This window comes from Mycteria americana, chromosome 6, assembly GCF_035582795.1.
Source record: "Mycteria americana isolate JAX WOST 10 ecotype Jacksonville Zoo and Gardens chromosome 6, USCA_MyAme_1.0, whole genome shotgun sequence".
Taxonomy (NCBI): domain Eukaryota; kingdom Metazoa; phylum Chordata; class Aves; order Ciconiiformes; family Ciconiidae; genus Mycteria; species Mycteria americana.
The window spans coordinates 42,622,041-42,640,304 of NC_134370.1; the positions used below are offsets into that span (position 1 = coordinate 42,622,041).

Sequence of the window (18,264 nt, forward strand, 5' to 3'; positions counted from 1 at the left end):
ATAGTGTCCTGAAGATACAATTCCTGAAACTGGTAGAAGGTGCCTTGCCTGAAAGTTTCCATTTTGCTTTTTTACAGGTTTATAGAGGAGAAGTCTTCTTTCGAGTATGGACAGGTAAATCATGCTCTGGCTGCTGCTATGCGGACTCTAATCAAGGAATACATGATACTAATTACCCAGCTGGAACATCTTCAGAGACAGGGACTTCTGTCACTCCAGAAACTCTGGTTTTATATCCAGCCCACAATGAGGACCCTGGAGATTCTTGCTTCACTTGGTAAGTTTCAAAAATACAGTCATTACATTTTGACAGGTGCATGACAGTGGCTTCTGAAAACTGTACAGAGTAGTAATACAGGCAGGGCATGTGTCACTTTAATTTTATGTTAGAAGAAAGCCAAGGGGAATTGTACTTGTCAGAGCACTGGTCTTTTTTGAGAGCAGTGGGCTCTAGGGCTGAATCTGCCCCTCAGAGCTGTCATGAGGCAAGTCCATGCCTTTTACCTTGAGTCCATGCCCATCAGATCAGTTGTTTCCACCACTGCTGTCTCTACTCAGCTTCTTTCTAAATGCTTCTCCGGCTGTGTGTGGATGTATAACCACCAGCTGATTCAACCAGAAGGAACCCCTGGAAGTTTCTAGTCCAAGCCCTTGCTCACAGCTACAGCAGGTTGCTCAGCGTCGTGTCCAGGCGAGTCTGCACAATCCCCGGCAGTCGTGATCCCCCACCATTCTGGGCCCTTTCCCATGACTTCACCACCCTTTTTGTGAACATTTCTTTCTGTACCTCCAGCTGGAATTTCCCTTCTTGTAACTTTTGCCGTTTTAATATTGTCACTGTGCTCTTCCAAGAGGAGTCTCATACCATCTCCTCTAGAGCCATCCATTGGATAGTGAAGGAATGATGTTCGACAACCCCCAGCTTCATCTTCTCTTCTCTCGGATAACAAGCCCAGTTCCCTGAGGCTCTCCTTGTATGCCCTGGGCACCAGCCCTGCACCATCTTATTAACCTCTGCTGGACTCTTCATTTTGTCAGTCACATTGGGGACCCCAGACTGAATGCAGTGTTCAAGGTGTGGCCTCACTAGTGCTGGGCAAAGGGGAATAATCGCTGGCAGTGCACGCCTGGGTGCAGTTGGCATTCATCGCTGCAAGGACACGCTGCCGACCCACGATCAGCTGGTTGTCCACCAGGACCCCCGGTTGTTCTCTGCAGTGCTGCTCCTCAGCCAGCTGGTCCCAGCCTGTGCCATTGCATGAGGTTGTTGGTCACAGATGCAGTTACCTCAGTAATTTTGGTTAAACTCTTTGGCATGAAAATACTTGCACATTTCTCTCTACTCGGCCCAGAGAATTTATCTGGACATAAGTATCTGTTCTGTTTACAATCTGGAATTGGATGATCCTTCTTGGTATTCATGTTTCCTGAAATTTTCAATTTTTTGGAACACAGCAGTTAGCCAACTACATTAAGGTTTACTTCGATCTGAAACTCACGGCAGTACTGTATTCCTCCGTCCCTACATCCCTTTTGCGATGGCAAAGTACAAATTTCACTATCAACCTACCTAAATCCTGGTGTTCGAGCTATATGCATGGCTACCTCAACGTTACAGTTGAGAACAGAAGTGCTTTTGAGATCAGAGGTTTCTCAAGCACGTCACTGAAGTGTGTGTTTCTTCCATTACCACCTGGAAAGAGGATCTCTATACATGGTCCCCTCAGTGTAGGCGGCTTTTGGACTCTAAGCCACCATGTACCTTTTGTCTACCTGAGTTCAGTTCTCCTTCCCTGGAGGGTTGGGTTTGGTTATTGCTTTTTTAGATCGTAGATCATTTGGGTTTTCGTTTCAGGACATTTCAGGATGTAAGCTTTTGGTTATGTGGTGGAATGGCCTTGCATTGTCACAGCAGGGGGCTACAGCTGACATGAAGATCTGTGACTTAGGGTCATCAGCTAATCAACTGCTAACTTCATTATGTTTAACAGCACAGCTTGTGCAATTAATCTGTGTCAACTTTGTGTCTTATTTGTGTCTTATTTTTAAATTTTAGCTACTTCTGTGGATAAAGGTGAGTGTATGGGAGGATCAACCCTGAGCTTACTCCATGACAAGACTTTCAATTACACGGGGGACAGCCAGGCCCAGGAGCTGTGCCTGTATTTAACCAAGGCAGCCAGCGTGCCTTATTTTGAAATTCTGGAAAAGTGGATATATCGAGGCATCATTAATGATCCGTACAGGTAAAGAACAGTTAAGAAATGAAAATGAAATGCAAAAGTTAAGAAATACTGTTTGGGTCTTTGGCTTCTACTTTTTTAGTGCACCCATCCCTCTGCTCTGTAGAGTCTGCATAGCCTAGGGGCCTGGATCTGGCAGCAGTAGGTAGACAAGGCAGCATTGCAAGGAAGGGGAGTGTGTTTAAGTACATTTCTTATTTGATTCAGTGGTTATACAGTCAGAGACACTCTCACTTGCTTTATTTTTCCAAATTCAAGGAAATTATATGCAAAAGTTGATAGCACAACAGTTCAAATAATGCAGTGCACTCAAATTCCACCTTACCGTGCCTGTCCCCCTTTAAGTATTCTCGTCTCACATCCTCATCCTCTTCACGACAGGGGTGAGCCCTCTTCTCATGGGACAGGAGTGTGATAACTCAGTGAATCTATGTTAAATGTAGTCCACTAATATGCTAATCTGATATGATCTAACAACACTCTCTGAAGTTTCTTGGCTTTTGTAGAATCATTTGAAGCATTTTGCTGTGTTTAATAATTTATGCAGCATTTCTGTTTCCCACATTTTCAGAATCCTAAGAGGGGTAAAACTCAAGTTAAAATAGCTAAAATTAATGCCTTCCTGATGGTTAGATGGCAGATAAAGGCCAGCTTCCTCACCTCTACACTGACAACCAAATAATGTTTAGACTTGGTTTGTGAACCCTATAAAATTCTGTTTCTGTCATAATTGATTGCAGATTAGCAGAAACATTCTGCATCCTCTTAATGCTTCTCCTCTTACTACAAATACAGACTAATTTCAGGTCTTGATTGAAATGTATTTTCATGAGACCTTATTTCTGATAGATCATATTGCCAGTTTACAGGTCAAAAAAAGTAATCCTCATTGTACCAATTCCTGCTTCTAAACATCTGCTTTAACTGTTCAGTGAATTCATGGTGGAGGAACATGAGCTGCAGAAGGAGAAGATTCAGGAGGACTATAATGACAAGTATTGGGATCAAAGATACACTGTTGTTCAGCAACAGATACCCTCATTCTTGCAGAAAATGGCTGACAAAATACTAAGCACAGGTAGGTAAAGATATGCTTCTGATGTAAGAGGAATCTTGAGACAAGCATTATCATTCTTTGTATAAAGGTAAAGTAAATGTCATTGTGCTTTGCCAGTTTATGGGGTTGTCCAGCTGAACTTCTCAGAGGAGTAGAAGAATCAGATTTAAAAAGAACCCCAAATCCTATAAATAAACTAACATGTGGGACAGAGTCCAGCAGCAAAGGGAGCTGTCTGTCTTACTGCTCTGTTTCATGGGTACAGTTTTCTAGCAGCTAGCTAGATGGAGCTGGACAACTGAGGTTTGAACATGCCGAGTTTTAATTTGGGTCTTTAAATGAAGCATGCAGCCTGATGGCTACCATTGTTCTCTTCCATAAGTACAAAATACCCCAAAAGCTACTTCTGAAGTGCAGCACCAGATCTTCAAAGTTTCTGGCTATCTGCAGAGATGTTTTGCCACCACTGGGAAACAAAACCATTTCTAAATCTCTCCTTAAATGTGATACTAGGTACCTAATTTAAAATTTTGTATCATCTTTTGAAAGGTGTCTAAATCCTTTCCAGCTTTCAGTAGAACTTAGTGTAAACATTTCACAGCATATCTTCTGCTTGAAGGTAGTGGTTTGAAAGTTTCCCTGTGGTATGAATATGGGTCGTTCCTTCTTTTTCTTCTAGGGAAATATTTAAATGTTGTGCGAGAATGTGGACGTGATGTTACCTGCCCTGTAGCTAAAGAGGTCATCTATACTTTAAAAGAGCGAGCATATGTGGAACAAATAGAAAAAGCATATAACTATGCTAGCAAAGTTCTTCTGGATTTCCTAATGGAGGAGAAGGAGCTGGTGGCTCACCTAAGGTTTGATTTATTTTACTGAATGCATGTTAAATAGGTTGGTTCTGATAGTGAACATAAGTTTTTGAAGTTAGCTCTCTTTTCTTGGGATATTATTAATGTATTCTCTCTATTTCCATTAGAAAGGTTGACCTGAAAAAATAAGGTTTGGTTTTTTTCCTGAAGAAAAAAAAAGGAAAAGCGTTAAATCATAGAACTGTTGGGTGGGAAGGATGTCTGGGGGTCTCTAGTCCAACTTCCCTGGAAGGCTGTTGCCACAACTAGGTCAGGGCAGCCATAGCTTTGTCTAGGCCAGTCCCAAAACCTGCCCTCGGGGAGGGTGGATATCCCCCTCCTCTCTCATGACTTGTCCCATGGCTGCATGTCACTCCCACCCGGGAAAGGAGTTTCCTAATATAATCTGGTATGATCAAGAAGACTTTAATGTAAATAAGAAATAGTTTGCTATTGAGCATCTCACCAAATATATGTCATGGTTACTGTTCATGCAAACATAGGTAGTTGGAATAGAGTAAGTGGTTAGCCCCAAGTTCCAGTGCAGGATTTTTCTTAACATTGTCCTTTTTTAAAGTTCATTTTAATAACCTATATTTTGATTCTCATAACACATTCAGCCGATAGCAAATGCAAGTGCATTCTAGCACGCCAACTCCAGCTTCCTTGTCTGAATCAAGCTTTTTGTTTATTACTATCTTCAGAAAACACTAAAACCAGAAATCTTAACTATCCAGAAGACCAAGACAGCAACAAATATGTAGGAAATCGCAGCTGATAGCTGGTTGTAAGATAGTTTGTAATTGGTCTGGTACCAGAGGTGTAGGAGGTACCAGAGACCTGGTACCAGAGGTTCTCCTTCAAACCAGTGACACAGCGTGAAGGAAAGTGGTCTGAGCTTCATGGGACAAACCTGCCAAGTGCCTTGCACAAGAAGATGCCCATTGGGAGACATAAGCTGGAGCAGTAGTAGCAACTGAAGTGAATGTGCCTAGCAGGCCAGGTGGGATTGCTTTGGGCCTGCTTTTTACTAGGTCTGAAAAAGTTGTAGCCTCAACAAAGGTATCTGCTCCAGACCTGGGAACACTACGGCTCCAGCTGAGAGAGATTGTGGGAAGACCTGAAGATCCATGTTTCACTCCTTTGAAACTGACACGTGCCTTCCTGCCCTGTGAAAACCACCAGAGAACATGCCTTGTTTCATGAAAGGTTATGAGAGCTGCCTGAAACCTGCCAGTCGTTAAGGAGATTCGTCCTAGGCTTGCTAATGACAGTCATCCTTCCAAGCCTTCTTTGCTTACAGGACTGTTCAAAAGACACTGGCTTCCAAAGTTCTGGTGGCACATGTCCTCTGTTGGGCCCGTCTATTACAATATAGTTTCAGATTAAGGTGTTGCTCAGCCTTTCCAGCTGGGGTTGATGTCTATGACCTCCTCATCTTCAAAACAGGCTCTCTGCTAGATCATTCAGCAGCTGTCCTGTGTATATGTAATCTGCTAGGGTGCAAGTGCAGGGGCATCTGGTTGAGGAGAAAGATACTGAGCTTCCAGCGTGTGTGTGCACTTTGAGGGCTGAAGTGGCATGGTTGTGATCAAACCCCAGGGACCTGTGACAGATAACCACTTCTCCTCAGTGAAGCGGGAGTACTGACTCTCTCTACCATCCCAGAAATGTTGGTTGGAAGGGACGAACAACCTTGGCAGTTCTCTAGTTCAACCTCCTGCTTTAAATGGGATTGTCGCCAGCATTAGGTCAGGTTTTTATTTGGGTTTGCGCTCTAGGGTGTGTCAGCAGTAAGCATCTCGTTCCCCTACCTGTTGTGTCCTCAGTTAACCACTGACACTGTCATGACTTCCTCGTGACTGGAGGAGTTTTCTTAGTTCAAGAGAGTAATGACGATCAGGGAAACAGAGGGGCTGAGCATCATCTCAATTTGACAGTGATCAGGAGTCTGCAACCACATTGTGTTAAGGCTCTGCTGGTCCTATTTTTGCTCTGAAAACTGCAGTTATCATGTGAGATTTTTGGCCAGGTGCTAAGTTAATCCTCAAACTCTCCTCTGAGCTATTTCCAAGCTCCTGGCCCAGTGCAGTTAACTCTCCCAGGTGCCAAGTGACAATTAAAGTTTATGCATCCTACTATAGCGGAAGTCAACACAAGTACCTGGAGTACTTAAAATCAGCACAGATACATGTTCATTCAAAGGAGTCCAAGATTCTGCTCTGAATTGGCAACTGCCTCTTGGATGGATCCGCACGCCGTGGAGGTTGGGGTGTTGTTCAGGATAGCAGTACAAGCCTTCGCCCAGCAATGTAGTGCATATGGTTTGTTTTCTAAGGTGCATTTTTCAAGGAAAAAATAACAGCACCAGCCCTGATCTAACTGCACAAAAGCATCCTGACTGAGGTGGTAGGAAGGAAGGGACATGCATAAAAGACTAGTCTCCAGGTTATTTATGGCTTTGTGTTCTCTATGAAGATGAACATTTTGTGATCAAACCCAGCAGGCTGGCTGAATTGATTACTTTTGTTCCTTTAGGTTTAATGTAGATTAACTTGGGCTTTAAAAGACATAATCAATTGTCCCTTCATTTTCCTGAGCAGATCTATAAAACACTATTTCCTGATGGATCAAGGGGACTTTTTTGTTCACTTCATGGATCTCACAGAAGAGGAACTTAAGAAGCCTGTAGATGACATCATAACTACGAGGCTAGAGGCTCTGCTTGAATTAGCCCTGCGAATGAGCACAGCCAACACAGATCCTTTCAAAGATGATTTAAAGGTAAGAATGTATGTAAGCAGAAGATAATTGAATTTGAGCAGAAGGCCTGCCATGATTTGGGAAGATCTGTGTGCCTGTAAGAACCTGCTGAATGTACAGAGAAGGAAAAGAGGAATGCCTGTCCTTCTGTAGACCTTCTCTGGGTTAAATCCTCTTTCATCCAGATTAGCAACTGGAAGCACCCACCCTGGACAAGGGGCTGCATTTTCTTGCTGGCATCTGAACACGAGAAGGTGCTTTTGGGTGGCCTCAGGATGAGGGGGAAGCAGTAGTGTGTCTCTCATGCTTATTCTCAGCTTGGGTGCTCACCTTGGAGTACAAGAAAATACATGATTAGAAGTCCTGCCTGTTAAGAAGTCCTGCATATTTTACAGATGTGAAGCAGCACAGAGGCTGTGCCTGGGGAGTGTGAGATCTGAATAGACCTTACAGAGGCCAAGGGCAAGGGAGAGCGATCAGTTGAGTAGTATGTTGTATGCTGATTGTTAAACACTACAGTGACACTGCTCCAGTGTCTGCTGCTCCATTCCAGATCATACCATTCACTATTGCTTCCTAGGTTGGTCTGATGACTTGAGTGATTCTGATAATTTGCACTTCTGCCACATGTCTGTTGCTATGCAGTAGTTGTGAGTATCCTGTGGCTTCATTTTTTTTCCTGCTCTTCCTTTATAGATTGACTTGATGCCCCATGACCTCATTACACAGCTCTTGAGAGTATTGGCCATAGAAACGAAACAGGAGAAGGCCATTATCAGTGCAGATCCCACAGAGCTCATGCTCAGTGGTCTGGAAGCATTTTCCTTTGACTACATTGTTAAGTGGCCTCTGTCCCTTATTATAAACAGGTAAGGTATCAGTCCACTGAAGGAAAAGAAGGCAGAAACTTTTGCATGGGGTTGAAGCATGTTTCCACACAGCAAAATACTGGAAAGCCTGTATCTTTAAAGTGACATAAGTTGCTAACTAGTAAGGAATGCTTTGGGGTTGTTGAACCCTGCTTCCTCCACTTGTAGGCTATGGAATATGGATTGTCTCTTCAGTAGAGCCCTACTAGATCATGTCTAAGGCATGCTTGGAAAGTCAAACTTTAATTTCAAATGGTGGGAAGACATAGATCAAAGGGTGCTTTCTCAGCCTGATCCCTGGTTTTACTTGTGACTGGTCACCCAGTTTTCATTTGTCCATGGCTTTCTGAAGTATCTCCCCTGAGAATATGAACTCTCACAAGAGGGTTTCTATGCAAGAATCAAACATTTCTCAAACGTGGAGAGTGGAAAAAAATGCACTTTCTGGTATCCCTGGTTGCAAACTAGAAGGACACAGGCTGTTGCTAGAATTGCTATAGCAAGCTATTTTGCATTTAATTGAGTTATGAGGGACTGAATGTTTCGTTTTTCTGCAGGGATTTGCCTCCTGTTTCCTTGGAGAAACACTGGCAGACCTGCTGCTGTGAGCCACGGCAAATGGGACAAGCAGTGTTACATGAACAGGATGACAGATGTTGAACTGTTAAATGCCAACAATTAGTTTGTCCTTTAATTTCCCCTTTAAAAAATCAGTTGACACAGTGGGACTTTTCTAATGATGTGATGCTTTTGAAATTATGTCTCTCTCTTTCAAATTTAGTGTATTAGCTCTGATGGTAGCTATGGAAGTGAAAATACTATTTGGTAAGATTTCATGAACTATATCAACTGGAGCTCTGTAGACACCTACACTGAAGTGTCTGAATGCAGACTGAATCCAGTCCCTGAAGCTATAAATAAGCATCCCCATCTGCTTCTGACAGTGCATCGCTGGTGGGGTAGTGCTGCCTGTAGTTTGGTTACAGCTTTTTCTTCATCTTTTTGGAGAATCCTAGTGAATTGTTTTGGTCATTGTAGCAGTCTCAGTGCAGTGGGTACATGACCGCAGGCTTTCAGCCCTCCATCCCTCCCAGCATCTATGTGAACGACCTTTCTGCAGGTGGCTCAGGGGAATTGAAGGAGGCTGGTGATGTACCTGCTGGCAGGAAATATGGAGGAGGGACTCCTTGGAGGGAAATTCTTTGGGATGGTTATAAATGTGATTTGTTTTCTTTGGTTCGAATTGTTTCAGTGCAGCTCTGCGTGTGTCTGAAGGCGTAAGGAACATATTGTGTAAAGTCTCTTTGCCTTTGAGCAGCCTCAGCCTTCACAGCTTAGTCTGTCAATCAGAACAGGGCTTAATCTGGATGGGTTTCTTCTTTCTTTCCAGGAAAGCACTGACAAGATACCAGATGCTTTTCAGACACATGTTCTATTGCAAACATGTGGAAAGACAGTTGTGCAATGTTTGGATCAGCAATAAGACGGCCAAGCAATTCTCTCTGCATTCAGCTAAGTGGTATGGCCTTTTTTCTGCTGGGTCAGATGTGAAGTTTTAGTTTTCCTTCTTGCTAGTTAGATATGTCATGACATGGATCAGATCATTTTGATGTGAAAAAGATCCTTACAAATTTCTTACAGGCTGGGAGAGATCAAAATATAACATTTTAGGTTTCAGTAGGAAGTGTCTGCTTAATAATCTTTGTGCTGCTTGGCTTGGTCCTCTTTTTCCACTGAACAGCGGAGGACATCTGTGCACGTATCGTCTTGGTCACTACTTTAGAATTATCAAGATTACTAAGGACCCTAGTAGTTTAAAAGCAACATTCTTTTCTTCTGGCCAGACCACTAGCAAGGACTCGTGACCCTTGCACCACTTGGCTAATGTTTGGGGTTTTGGTGTGATACAAATTTAATAAGGTAAAATTGGTGGGGTGTTTTCCCAGAAAATCATTCTATCTTGTTCCATCTGTGAGGGTGGATTTTCACCTTTGGATCTGCACTCCAGGTGCTGGAGGTGCCTGTTTGGAGAGTGAGGCAGACCCCAGCATTGCCAGGTAGTACCTTCTGCCTTGCCAGTGGCACTTTCTTGTCACAAGGTAAGCTCGGCTGCCTTGGCGCTGATCTCAGCCAACAAGACTGTAGCTCTGGTTCTCCTGTAATTGTAGAGGTGTTAGCGGAAGAGACCTGTGAGGGTCTCTAGTCCAGCCTCCAGCTTACAGGACAACTGTGATCAGCAGTGGACAGGGCAGCCATGGTTGAAAACTCCTAAGGTGGGTATCCCCCACCTCTCCAGTGACCTGTCCCAGTTTGCTGAAGTCAGTTCTTAGTTTGCCATCACAGAGCCTGCATAAATTAACATTGAAAGAACCTCTATATAATCCCATCATTCTATTTTTAAGGTGAAATTGCATTAAATAGCCTAGGTAGCAGATGATTTGATTAAATATTTGGATCCCCTGAACATATTGATGCAAGGTGTAGAATATTTTTAAGTGTTCATTTAACAGGTAAGGCTGGAAAAAAACATGAACCATTTATCTCGTTAAATTTTGCCCTGGTAAAGAATGCATGTCTCACTAGATAGTTACACTAGTAAAATTGCTTTAATATTTAATATTAAAATTTTAGTTGAATATAAGCAAATATTCAAAGTAATTGTCCAGTCTACAGCAGGTTCAAAACTCTGACTCTAGCAATTGAGGGAAAGCCATTTGAATATGTGGAAAATAATCAGAGATGGTTTGCATTAACTTTATAATCCCTCTCACACTGCAGCAGTGAATTTGCTAGGACCGAAATATTTAGCTCTGTTTGACTGTGCAAGCCTGGTGATAGTTCTCCATGGCATTTGCTAGCTCTAAGTTGTGTGGGTGTGACTTTTCTCCTAGGTTTGCTGGTGCTTTCACATTGCGGCAGCGGATGCTGAATTTTGTACAAAATATCCAGTATTATATGATGTTTGAAGTGATGGAGCCAACATGGCACATTCTTGAGAAGAACCTGAAGTTGGTGAGTGTGTGTGCTTGAGAAAAGTTGGAATGGAAGTCTTGAGTTAACAAATTTAATATAGGGAAAAAATACCTAATTTCAGTTACTGCAGGTGTCTGTTAAATGTTTTGTTGGAGGCACTTAAGTATCTGGGAACTGTTGTTCTTATCACACCGCAAAGAGTGCTGCTATTCTACATCTCTTTTCTGCTTTACCAGTCATATATCCCTTTCTTCTGCTGCATCCTCCTATCTATGCCCAGCTTATACTCTGCACCCTGTTATGTAAAGGTGGTGTTCTGCTGAACACTGCCTTACATAGAAGAAAGAAAACTATGGAAAAGGAAGAAGGATGCAGGGTGCAAAGATCACAAACAGATCCAGACATCTTCAGTTGATTCCTTGGCTGACTTACAGTGTTCTTAAAAGCCAAGTCTGTGCTTTCTGTTCCATGAAGCTGCCAAGGACTGGCCTGTTAGGACTATCTGTTATAAAACAGGGCCTTTCCTCATTCAGATGGCTATTCCTCATGTATATTCCCACTGCAGGTGGGCAAGGCTGGAGAACTTTTCCACTCTGGTGGTATCTGGGAGAGGCTAAGCTCACTTCCCACTGGTTTTTATGCCTGACGAGGGGGCATCTGGGTAAAGCATGCCTGGCATCATTTTGGTTCCTTTCACAGAGATGTAATGTTCTGAGCTGTGGGATTTTCCAGATGTGTTACAGAATATTTCTGGTTCAATAATCCAAGTCAGTGACTTCTCCAGAAGTTAACTTTTTGCTGTAGCAAAAACTGCAAGAATCAGTTTTCATTTCCTGATGGGCATGTGATATGCCTTTATTATCTCACAGAGGAACACATTCTCAGCTAATGTCCCACCTGCCTGTTTTAAACCAAGAATGAGAAGTCATTGGGAGTTTACGTTTCAGAACAGTCTGTTCAAGAAGCCCGTAAAGGCCTTCTCATATCTGGTTTCATTCATGTCAGATTTGTTGGTTCCATCCTCAACAACAGAGAAAAAAATCTGTCACCAACAGATCAAGGGCTATTCTCAGTGTGTCTAGAGCAAACCCTTTTCTGCCTTCCTTTTTTACCTGACTGTGGTAAGGATCTAGACTTCCAGGGCATACAGAGTTACTGTGGAAGTTCATTAGACAACCGGAGGATGATGCTTGAGCACTGGTGGATCTAGTGAAAGCCACAGCAATGCTGCAAATACATGTTGTCTTCCTTGCCATCAGCCTGGGCCCAGCCCATAGCTTCTTCATTCCCTAGGAACATGTGCTGGAGCCAGGGCACTGGTTGCCTCACCTCTCAGCACCAGTGGACCTGCCTGGCTCCTGCTGGTTTCTGGCATAGAAACAAGTCTTTGTGGGAGGAAAAAGAGAGCAGAGATGGCATCTTAGGTTACTTCTGTACTGCTGCCTAAAACAAGGGCAGAGACATAGGCTGTCTGCTCCACATTACATAGCAAATGTCTCCACGGGGTCCCATGTGGTCCTAACATACAATCATTTTGTGTTCTTCTAGTTTCAAGTGTTTGTAGCAGTCTGGGGAGGGCTGTATTGTAGCTGTTTTCATAGCATGAAGCTGCAGGGATGCATTGCATGGGCTAGGGTATGTCATGAAGGCCTGTGAAAGTGCTCGAGGGTACAAAGCTTGGTGGAGTAGTCTTGGAGGGCTTCGCCAAGGGAGGGAATCTGACCTACTGCTATCTCCTCCATGCCAGGAGACAACTTGAGAAGGCCCTTAGGAAGTGCTATCCCTGAGCTTTGTATGACGGTTGTCTTGGCGTATGGCACTCAGCACAGGCAAGGGCTGTGCCAGGCAGTGAACTTGTGTTTATTTAGAGCAGATGATCAGTGATCCATTCCTCGAGCTCCCTTATTTTGCAGCATAACCTTTGTGATGGCTGTAGTAATTTTCCTTATCCTAACGGACACTGCGTTCCTCATGGTCCTTCTCAGCTTCCTTACCCACTGTGGTGCTGCTGTGTTGGGGCTCGTGTTAGGGTGCCCCAGCTACTGTGAGAGAACAGGAGGCAAATGTACATCCCTCTGGTAGTCATCCTGTGATCAGATGCTTCTGGGTTGCACATCTTTTTCCTCTTACACAGTGGAAAACATTTATCTGATGTACCAAACAGCCCAATACTCCTTCTGCAATCTGCATTAAGCCACAGCAGCTCTCTTGGCAGCTCTCTGATGAGCCTTGTGTATGTTCAATATGAACTGACCCTGTCTTTGTTTCTACTGTGTACTGGGGAGTTGTTCTGGGGTCAGCTAACCAGCGTTTTTTGATGCCCTGTGATCCTTTTTCCTGGAGAATTCACAGGAGGTATCAGGTCTAGGATTGTGAGCATCTTTACATATTCTTGGTGAGGACTTCTGAACAAGAAGAGGTTATATGTCAAGCTCGTGGATGATCTGAGAGAAGTGTACTTGCTTCTTAATTTTGTTGTAAGTTTACATTTGCAAAATATAATACTCAGTTTACTTTACTTGAATTGAGGCACTTGAACAAGTTATCCTATCCCAGGTTCTTCCATACTGATTTCAGGTAGCTCTTTCTTTCAGTCTCTGCTGATTCCAGATGTCCTAGAAGGGACCATTAAACGCAGTAGGCACATGGTCTGTATTGATGGCATCCCCTGTTCAGAAGAGGCAATCTCCTGACTCCAGAGTTTTTGCAGAGACTTTCTCTGCAGGAGACCTCTCTCTACTTTGGCTCTGAGCCCTTGAGTTTCTCTGCTCCTTCAGAGATACAGAGGTGCTGAAGCATTTTTATTTCAGTTCCAAAGAGGAATTTGCCAGTTTATACTGTTTCTTGGAGGAGCCCATTCCCAAGAAACTTCTATAGACCAAACCTCTTTGATAGCCCAAGTGGGCAGAATTTTTCCCTCCCTGTGAAACATCTGTGAGCCTCTTTAGCCTGCCAGAGATGTTGAGATAGCAGGTGTAAAGTGACTTTGCTGGCACTGGGGAAAGGTGTTTCTGTGGCTGTATGGCAAGGAGGAGATCTGTCCATGCCTTCACCATACACTTCTTCATTTCTGAAACCTTGAAGGCTGCTGCAGCATTTTGTAGAGCATTTCTACCATTGCTTTACAATGCATGAAGGGCTTCTCCAAGTAATAGTGCAGCAGTAACGACTCAAAGATGCCCATGATGTGAATATGTACACAAGTTGTCACTTGAAACTGAGGAAGTTTTTCGGCAAGTTACCAAAGTCTTTGAGACGTAATCCAAATGTATGTCTGCTTCCCATCCTCCTTGGTGTCCTTCAAGGCTTTTAAATCTCTGAGAGATGGAGCATGCCCTCTACCAGTGCTGGGGCAGGAAAAGTCTGGCTCTAGGCATTGTTGTGATATGGGCACCTGTGAGTCAAACATCTCAACACTGCCAGCTGTTGAGAAAAGGAAGAAAAGAAAGAAGCTGTTTCAGCAACCACTTTGTTATGCAGTCCTTTAAAAGAGCTGCTCACCAGGGATGACATATCCCCAGCTACTGGGTAAAATCTTCCTTGATATAAATAAAAGCATCATTTATTTCCAAACAGAGGATGCAGAACTGGCTCTTTAACCTCCATAGCCTCCAGTCTGGGGTAGTTTTTTACTTTCATTTGCATTTTAGGAGGGAAAAGGATGATCCTCACTGATCTCATGTAGTGCCTTATGCTGTTTTTTTATTTGTTAGACTTCTGTCTTGTGCATTTCCACTTGAAGTTAAGGTGCTTTCTTCCTAAAAATATAACTAGTATCTTCATCTTCACATCATCATTGTCTTCATCAACACAACTAGCATCTTCATTGCATTAGAGAGTGGCATTTATCCCTGTTCGTACTAGTTGTTTAAAAGATTGGGGGGGGGGTGGCATTAATCCTGATGGAGCAGTGTCAATACCTTGGCAATTTTAGTCCTGTGGTTCTTTCCTAAGCTTGACTTGTGTTCTCAGCTTCAGCACATCCCATAATTGTACAGAGTGAGAGGGGGTTTTTAATCTGTCATTTAGAACTTGAGACTGAAACAGCCCATTGAAGTAGCAGAGCTGGACAAAAATCTTACAGAATCCTTGCACCACTGCATGTCCCTGTTCCTTATTGTGCTCCTAAAACATGTTTCTGAATAACTTGTATGTTTAAGCCTCGTAAACGTACTGACATTTAAGGTTCTTTGATTTATTTTTCTCTTTTCCACTTATTGTAGCTGACTTTACTGAGATTGTGAAGGTGGGAGTGGGCATGACAAGCAGATTTAAAAGCAAAGGAAGTGCATAAAGCAGGTAACTCCATCCTGAGCCTCCTTTCCAGTGGAGGGTTTGGATGATTAAAGAAAGCGTAATTTGGTTGAGAAGGTGATGTGGCAAATCAAAGGTAAAAAGCCTGTGAAGGGCTGTTGAATGCAGTAATGCAAATACAGTCTCCATCTCAGGATGTTTCTCAAAGCTGGAAGGTACATGAGAAGTACCTCAACATGTCCTAGAGCATGTCTGAGAGGTCATTATCAGAAGCAGGATGCTGGGTTAGAGCTTTGGTCCGGTGCAGCACAGCAGTCCTGGTTTGGTTTTTCATTATTGTACTATCCTGTCACAGGCATCTAATATTGATGATGTCCTGAGCCACCACACAAGCTTCCTGGATAACTGCTTGAAGGACTGCATGCTAACCAACCCAGAGCTGCTGAAGATCTTCTCCAAGCTGATGTCTGTCTGTGTCATGTTCACAAACTGCATGCAGGTATGTACAGCCTCCCTGCATTGACCATGCCACTGCCAGCTGCTTTGGGTGCCAGCCAACTATGACAGTGCCTTTTTTCAACTCAACCCTTCTTGTCCTTGATGCACATGGAAGAGCCTTTGTTCCTTCCGCCAGCAGGCTTTAGAGCTTGACTGCTCAGACCCTCATCCTTTCTCCCAAATGGTTTCTGTGGGTTTTCCCTCCACAAAATTCTCTATGCTCTTCTTTTTCAGTGTTGGGATCAGGTTCATATGAACCAAATTACCTCTCTTCAGCCAGTCCTGCAGGAGAATTTGAGGTGTAAGTTGTAGGGCTCTGCAGTTTTTAGCATGCTCTTTTGAGGGTCAGGCAAGGACTGGTGATTGGACCCATGGAGACTGATCTCCATGGGCACTCTAGCCAGCATCTCAGGGAGCCCATAGCTTAAAAAAAGCCCACCTTCCTTTGGGTTTAGGGAGCTTTGTGTAATAACATTGTAAATTTAATCTCAGAATTAGCTTTCATGGGAGTTAACTAGCTGCAGGGCTAGCAGAACTGAGTCAGCCTCATGCTTTGCCATAATTGAAAAAAAAGGGATCTAACCATTTCCCCAACCCTCTGCCGTTCCAAGAGGTTCACCCAGAGCATGAAGCTGGATAATGAGATGGACCGGCTCACCTTAGAGCACGGCACAATGCTGGGCCCGCCAACAGAGGAGGAGCGTGCTGAAGAGACTGTGAAGAAGAAGCTGACTAACAAGGTGGGACACAGGATGGACAGCTGGGCCCTTTCCTCTGTGAATGCTGCCTGGGTTGCAGTCTGGTCAGAGTGGCTGTCCTACCTCTTGCAGATAGACCTTCCTAGTTTCTAGAGCACCTCTAGCCCCAAAAGCAGAATCTTTGCAGAATTGTGGGCATTTTTGAGGGCAGTGTGGAGCGCTGATGGTGTTCTCAAAGTCTGCTTTGAAGACTCTGTCTCCCACAGCAGTCGCTGCACTTGTTTTTAAGTTCTTGTATTTTCAGCTGTGCAGTGGGTACCCACATACAGGCTTTCTGCAACTCAAGAACTTTCTTATTTCCAGAACTAGCATTTTGTGATGGATGAGCCAATAAACTGTCGGCTGTGACTCTTTGCAACCCATCCCCTTCATATATGGGGTATTTGTCTTGTCCATATTTGTCTATTTAGATGCACACGTACTAAGCAATTTGTTTGGCATGCTCTGTGGTTAACAGGCTGCCTCCTGTCCCACTGAAAGCACCTCTCTGGCACACAGCTGGGTAGGTCCATCACACTGCAAGGCAATCCAGAGTGCTCCAGAGGTTACAGCCTGTCTTAGGCAACACTCATTTTCTGCTTACTGGCTTTTCCTCCTACTTGAAAATAAATGATAGCATGTATTTGAGGATAACTCTACTGGGATCTACCCTGGGGTTCTCCCAGAGAGGCATAGCAAGGTTTTTAAGTACCAAGGACCTTGCAACTGTTTTGAAAGATTTATTTTAGCAGCTGAGCGACTGTTAAGTTTTATGGCAGCATTTTTGAGCAGGTTAGGAAATAGGGAAGGAATAGTTGCATCTCTTTGACAAGTGTGAATCAGCAAACACATGGGGCCATTATGCCTTTGTCTTGATAGCTTTTAGCAGAGCATGCCGACAACCTCCACATGACATCTGGCTTTGAAGCAACAATCAACAAGTTTGATAGCAATTTCTCAACACATCTACTGGACCTGTTGGACAAACTGAGCATTTACAGCACCAATGACTGTGAGCACAGCATGCTCAACATCATCTACAGGTGAGCCAGTAGTTTTCTGTCTATAACTTCCCCTCCTGTGGCTCCCAAATTCAGCTCGGGGAGAATAATTGCTGTTTATAACTGTGCATGTCTGCCCCATCAATGAAAACACTGAAATCACAAGAAATATTGCTTTGCATTTCAACCCAAGGCTTTAAAAAAAAAAACTCATTCATTTGAATTATGTGAAATTAGTCTATTTGTCTATTGTAAATGTAATGCAAGTGTTTTCTTGGGGATTATCTCAGTGTGTAGAGAGTGAATAAACTGATTCCTGAATACAGCATAAGTATTCCAAGATGAGAAAACCATGCAAGGGATTGATCATAAGTGGCTATTTTGTTTTAAGTTCACATCTTGTATTTATTTAAATAAGCATCCCTTAATATGTTTTTATTGTGGCCTCACCCATACTTACTAGCTTCTTAGAAATCAAAATTCCTCCAGTAATACCTAAAAGTCAGGTACACAAAAGTCAGGTACACAGGACACACTGCAGGAAGAGAGAGAGAGAAGGAGATCTAGGTTTTGCTGCTAGATTTATAACATCTGTGTTTCTTTTTCAATAAAATGAGATGCACACGGCCTTCTTTGGAATGATTAACATTTGTTTTTGCTATAAGAGTCATACATATTAGTGTTGCTAGGCTTTTTAAGATCTGTGTTATAGATTGGTGTAGCATGGAGGGACCTGCCGTGGTACTTCTAGCTTTGAAGAACCACAGATAATGCTCTAGGAGCATTATCCCCACTTGAGCACGTGCTGTGCAAGCAGGATGCTTCTCACTCTGATCCTGCTACCAGTGCTTTAGGAGCAAAACAGAAATAACTGCAACTATGGAGTTTGCTTCTGGGAGCAGCTCTTAGTGTTTGTGGCTGGAATATGTTTTTCAAGAGTTAAGCACCCATGAAACATAGCATCCTGCAGATTGGAAATGTTCAGCTGAGGCATGCATATAACCACAGAATAAGAAGG

At 43.4% G+C, this 18,264-nt stretch overlaps 1 protein-coding gene across 4 annotated transcripts in view; it reads left to right on the top strand.

Annotated features, from left to right (window-relative positions):
- Positions 1-18,264, top strand: part of TUBGCP2 (tubulin gamma complex component 2) — a 36,939-nt gene that overhangs the window by 12,561 nt on the left and 6,114 nt on the right. For 3 of the 4 annotated variants that reach the window (XM_075505485.1, XM_075505486.1, XM_075505487.1), the window contains exons 7-17: positions 78-277; positions 2,057-2,246; positions 3,176-3,321; positions 3,980-4,160; positions 6,755-6,935; positions 7,611-7,783; positions 9,174-9,302; positions 10,675-10,795; positions 15,366-15,509; positions 16,120-16,248; positions 17,125-17,288. In XM_075505485.1, coding sequence (XP_075361600.1) covers positions 78-277; positions 2,057-2,246; positions 3,176-3,321; positions 3,980-4,160; positions 6,755-6,935; positions 7,611-7,783; positions 9,174-9,302; positions 10,675-10,795; positions 15,366-15,509; positions 16,120-16,248; positions 17,125-17,288 — 1,758 coding nt within the window. Of the gene's footprint in view, positions 1-77; positions 278-2,056; positions 2,247-3,175; positions 3,322-3,979; positions 4,161-6,754; positions 6,936-7,610; positions 7,784-9,173; positions 9,303-10,674; positions 10,796-14,979; positions 15,056-15,365; positions 15,510-16,119; positions 16,249-17,124; positions 17,289-18,264 lie in introns of those variants that run through there. The other variant, XR_012776199.1, reaches the window with a different exon arrangement.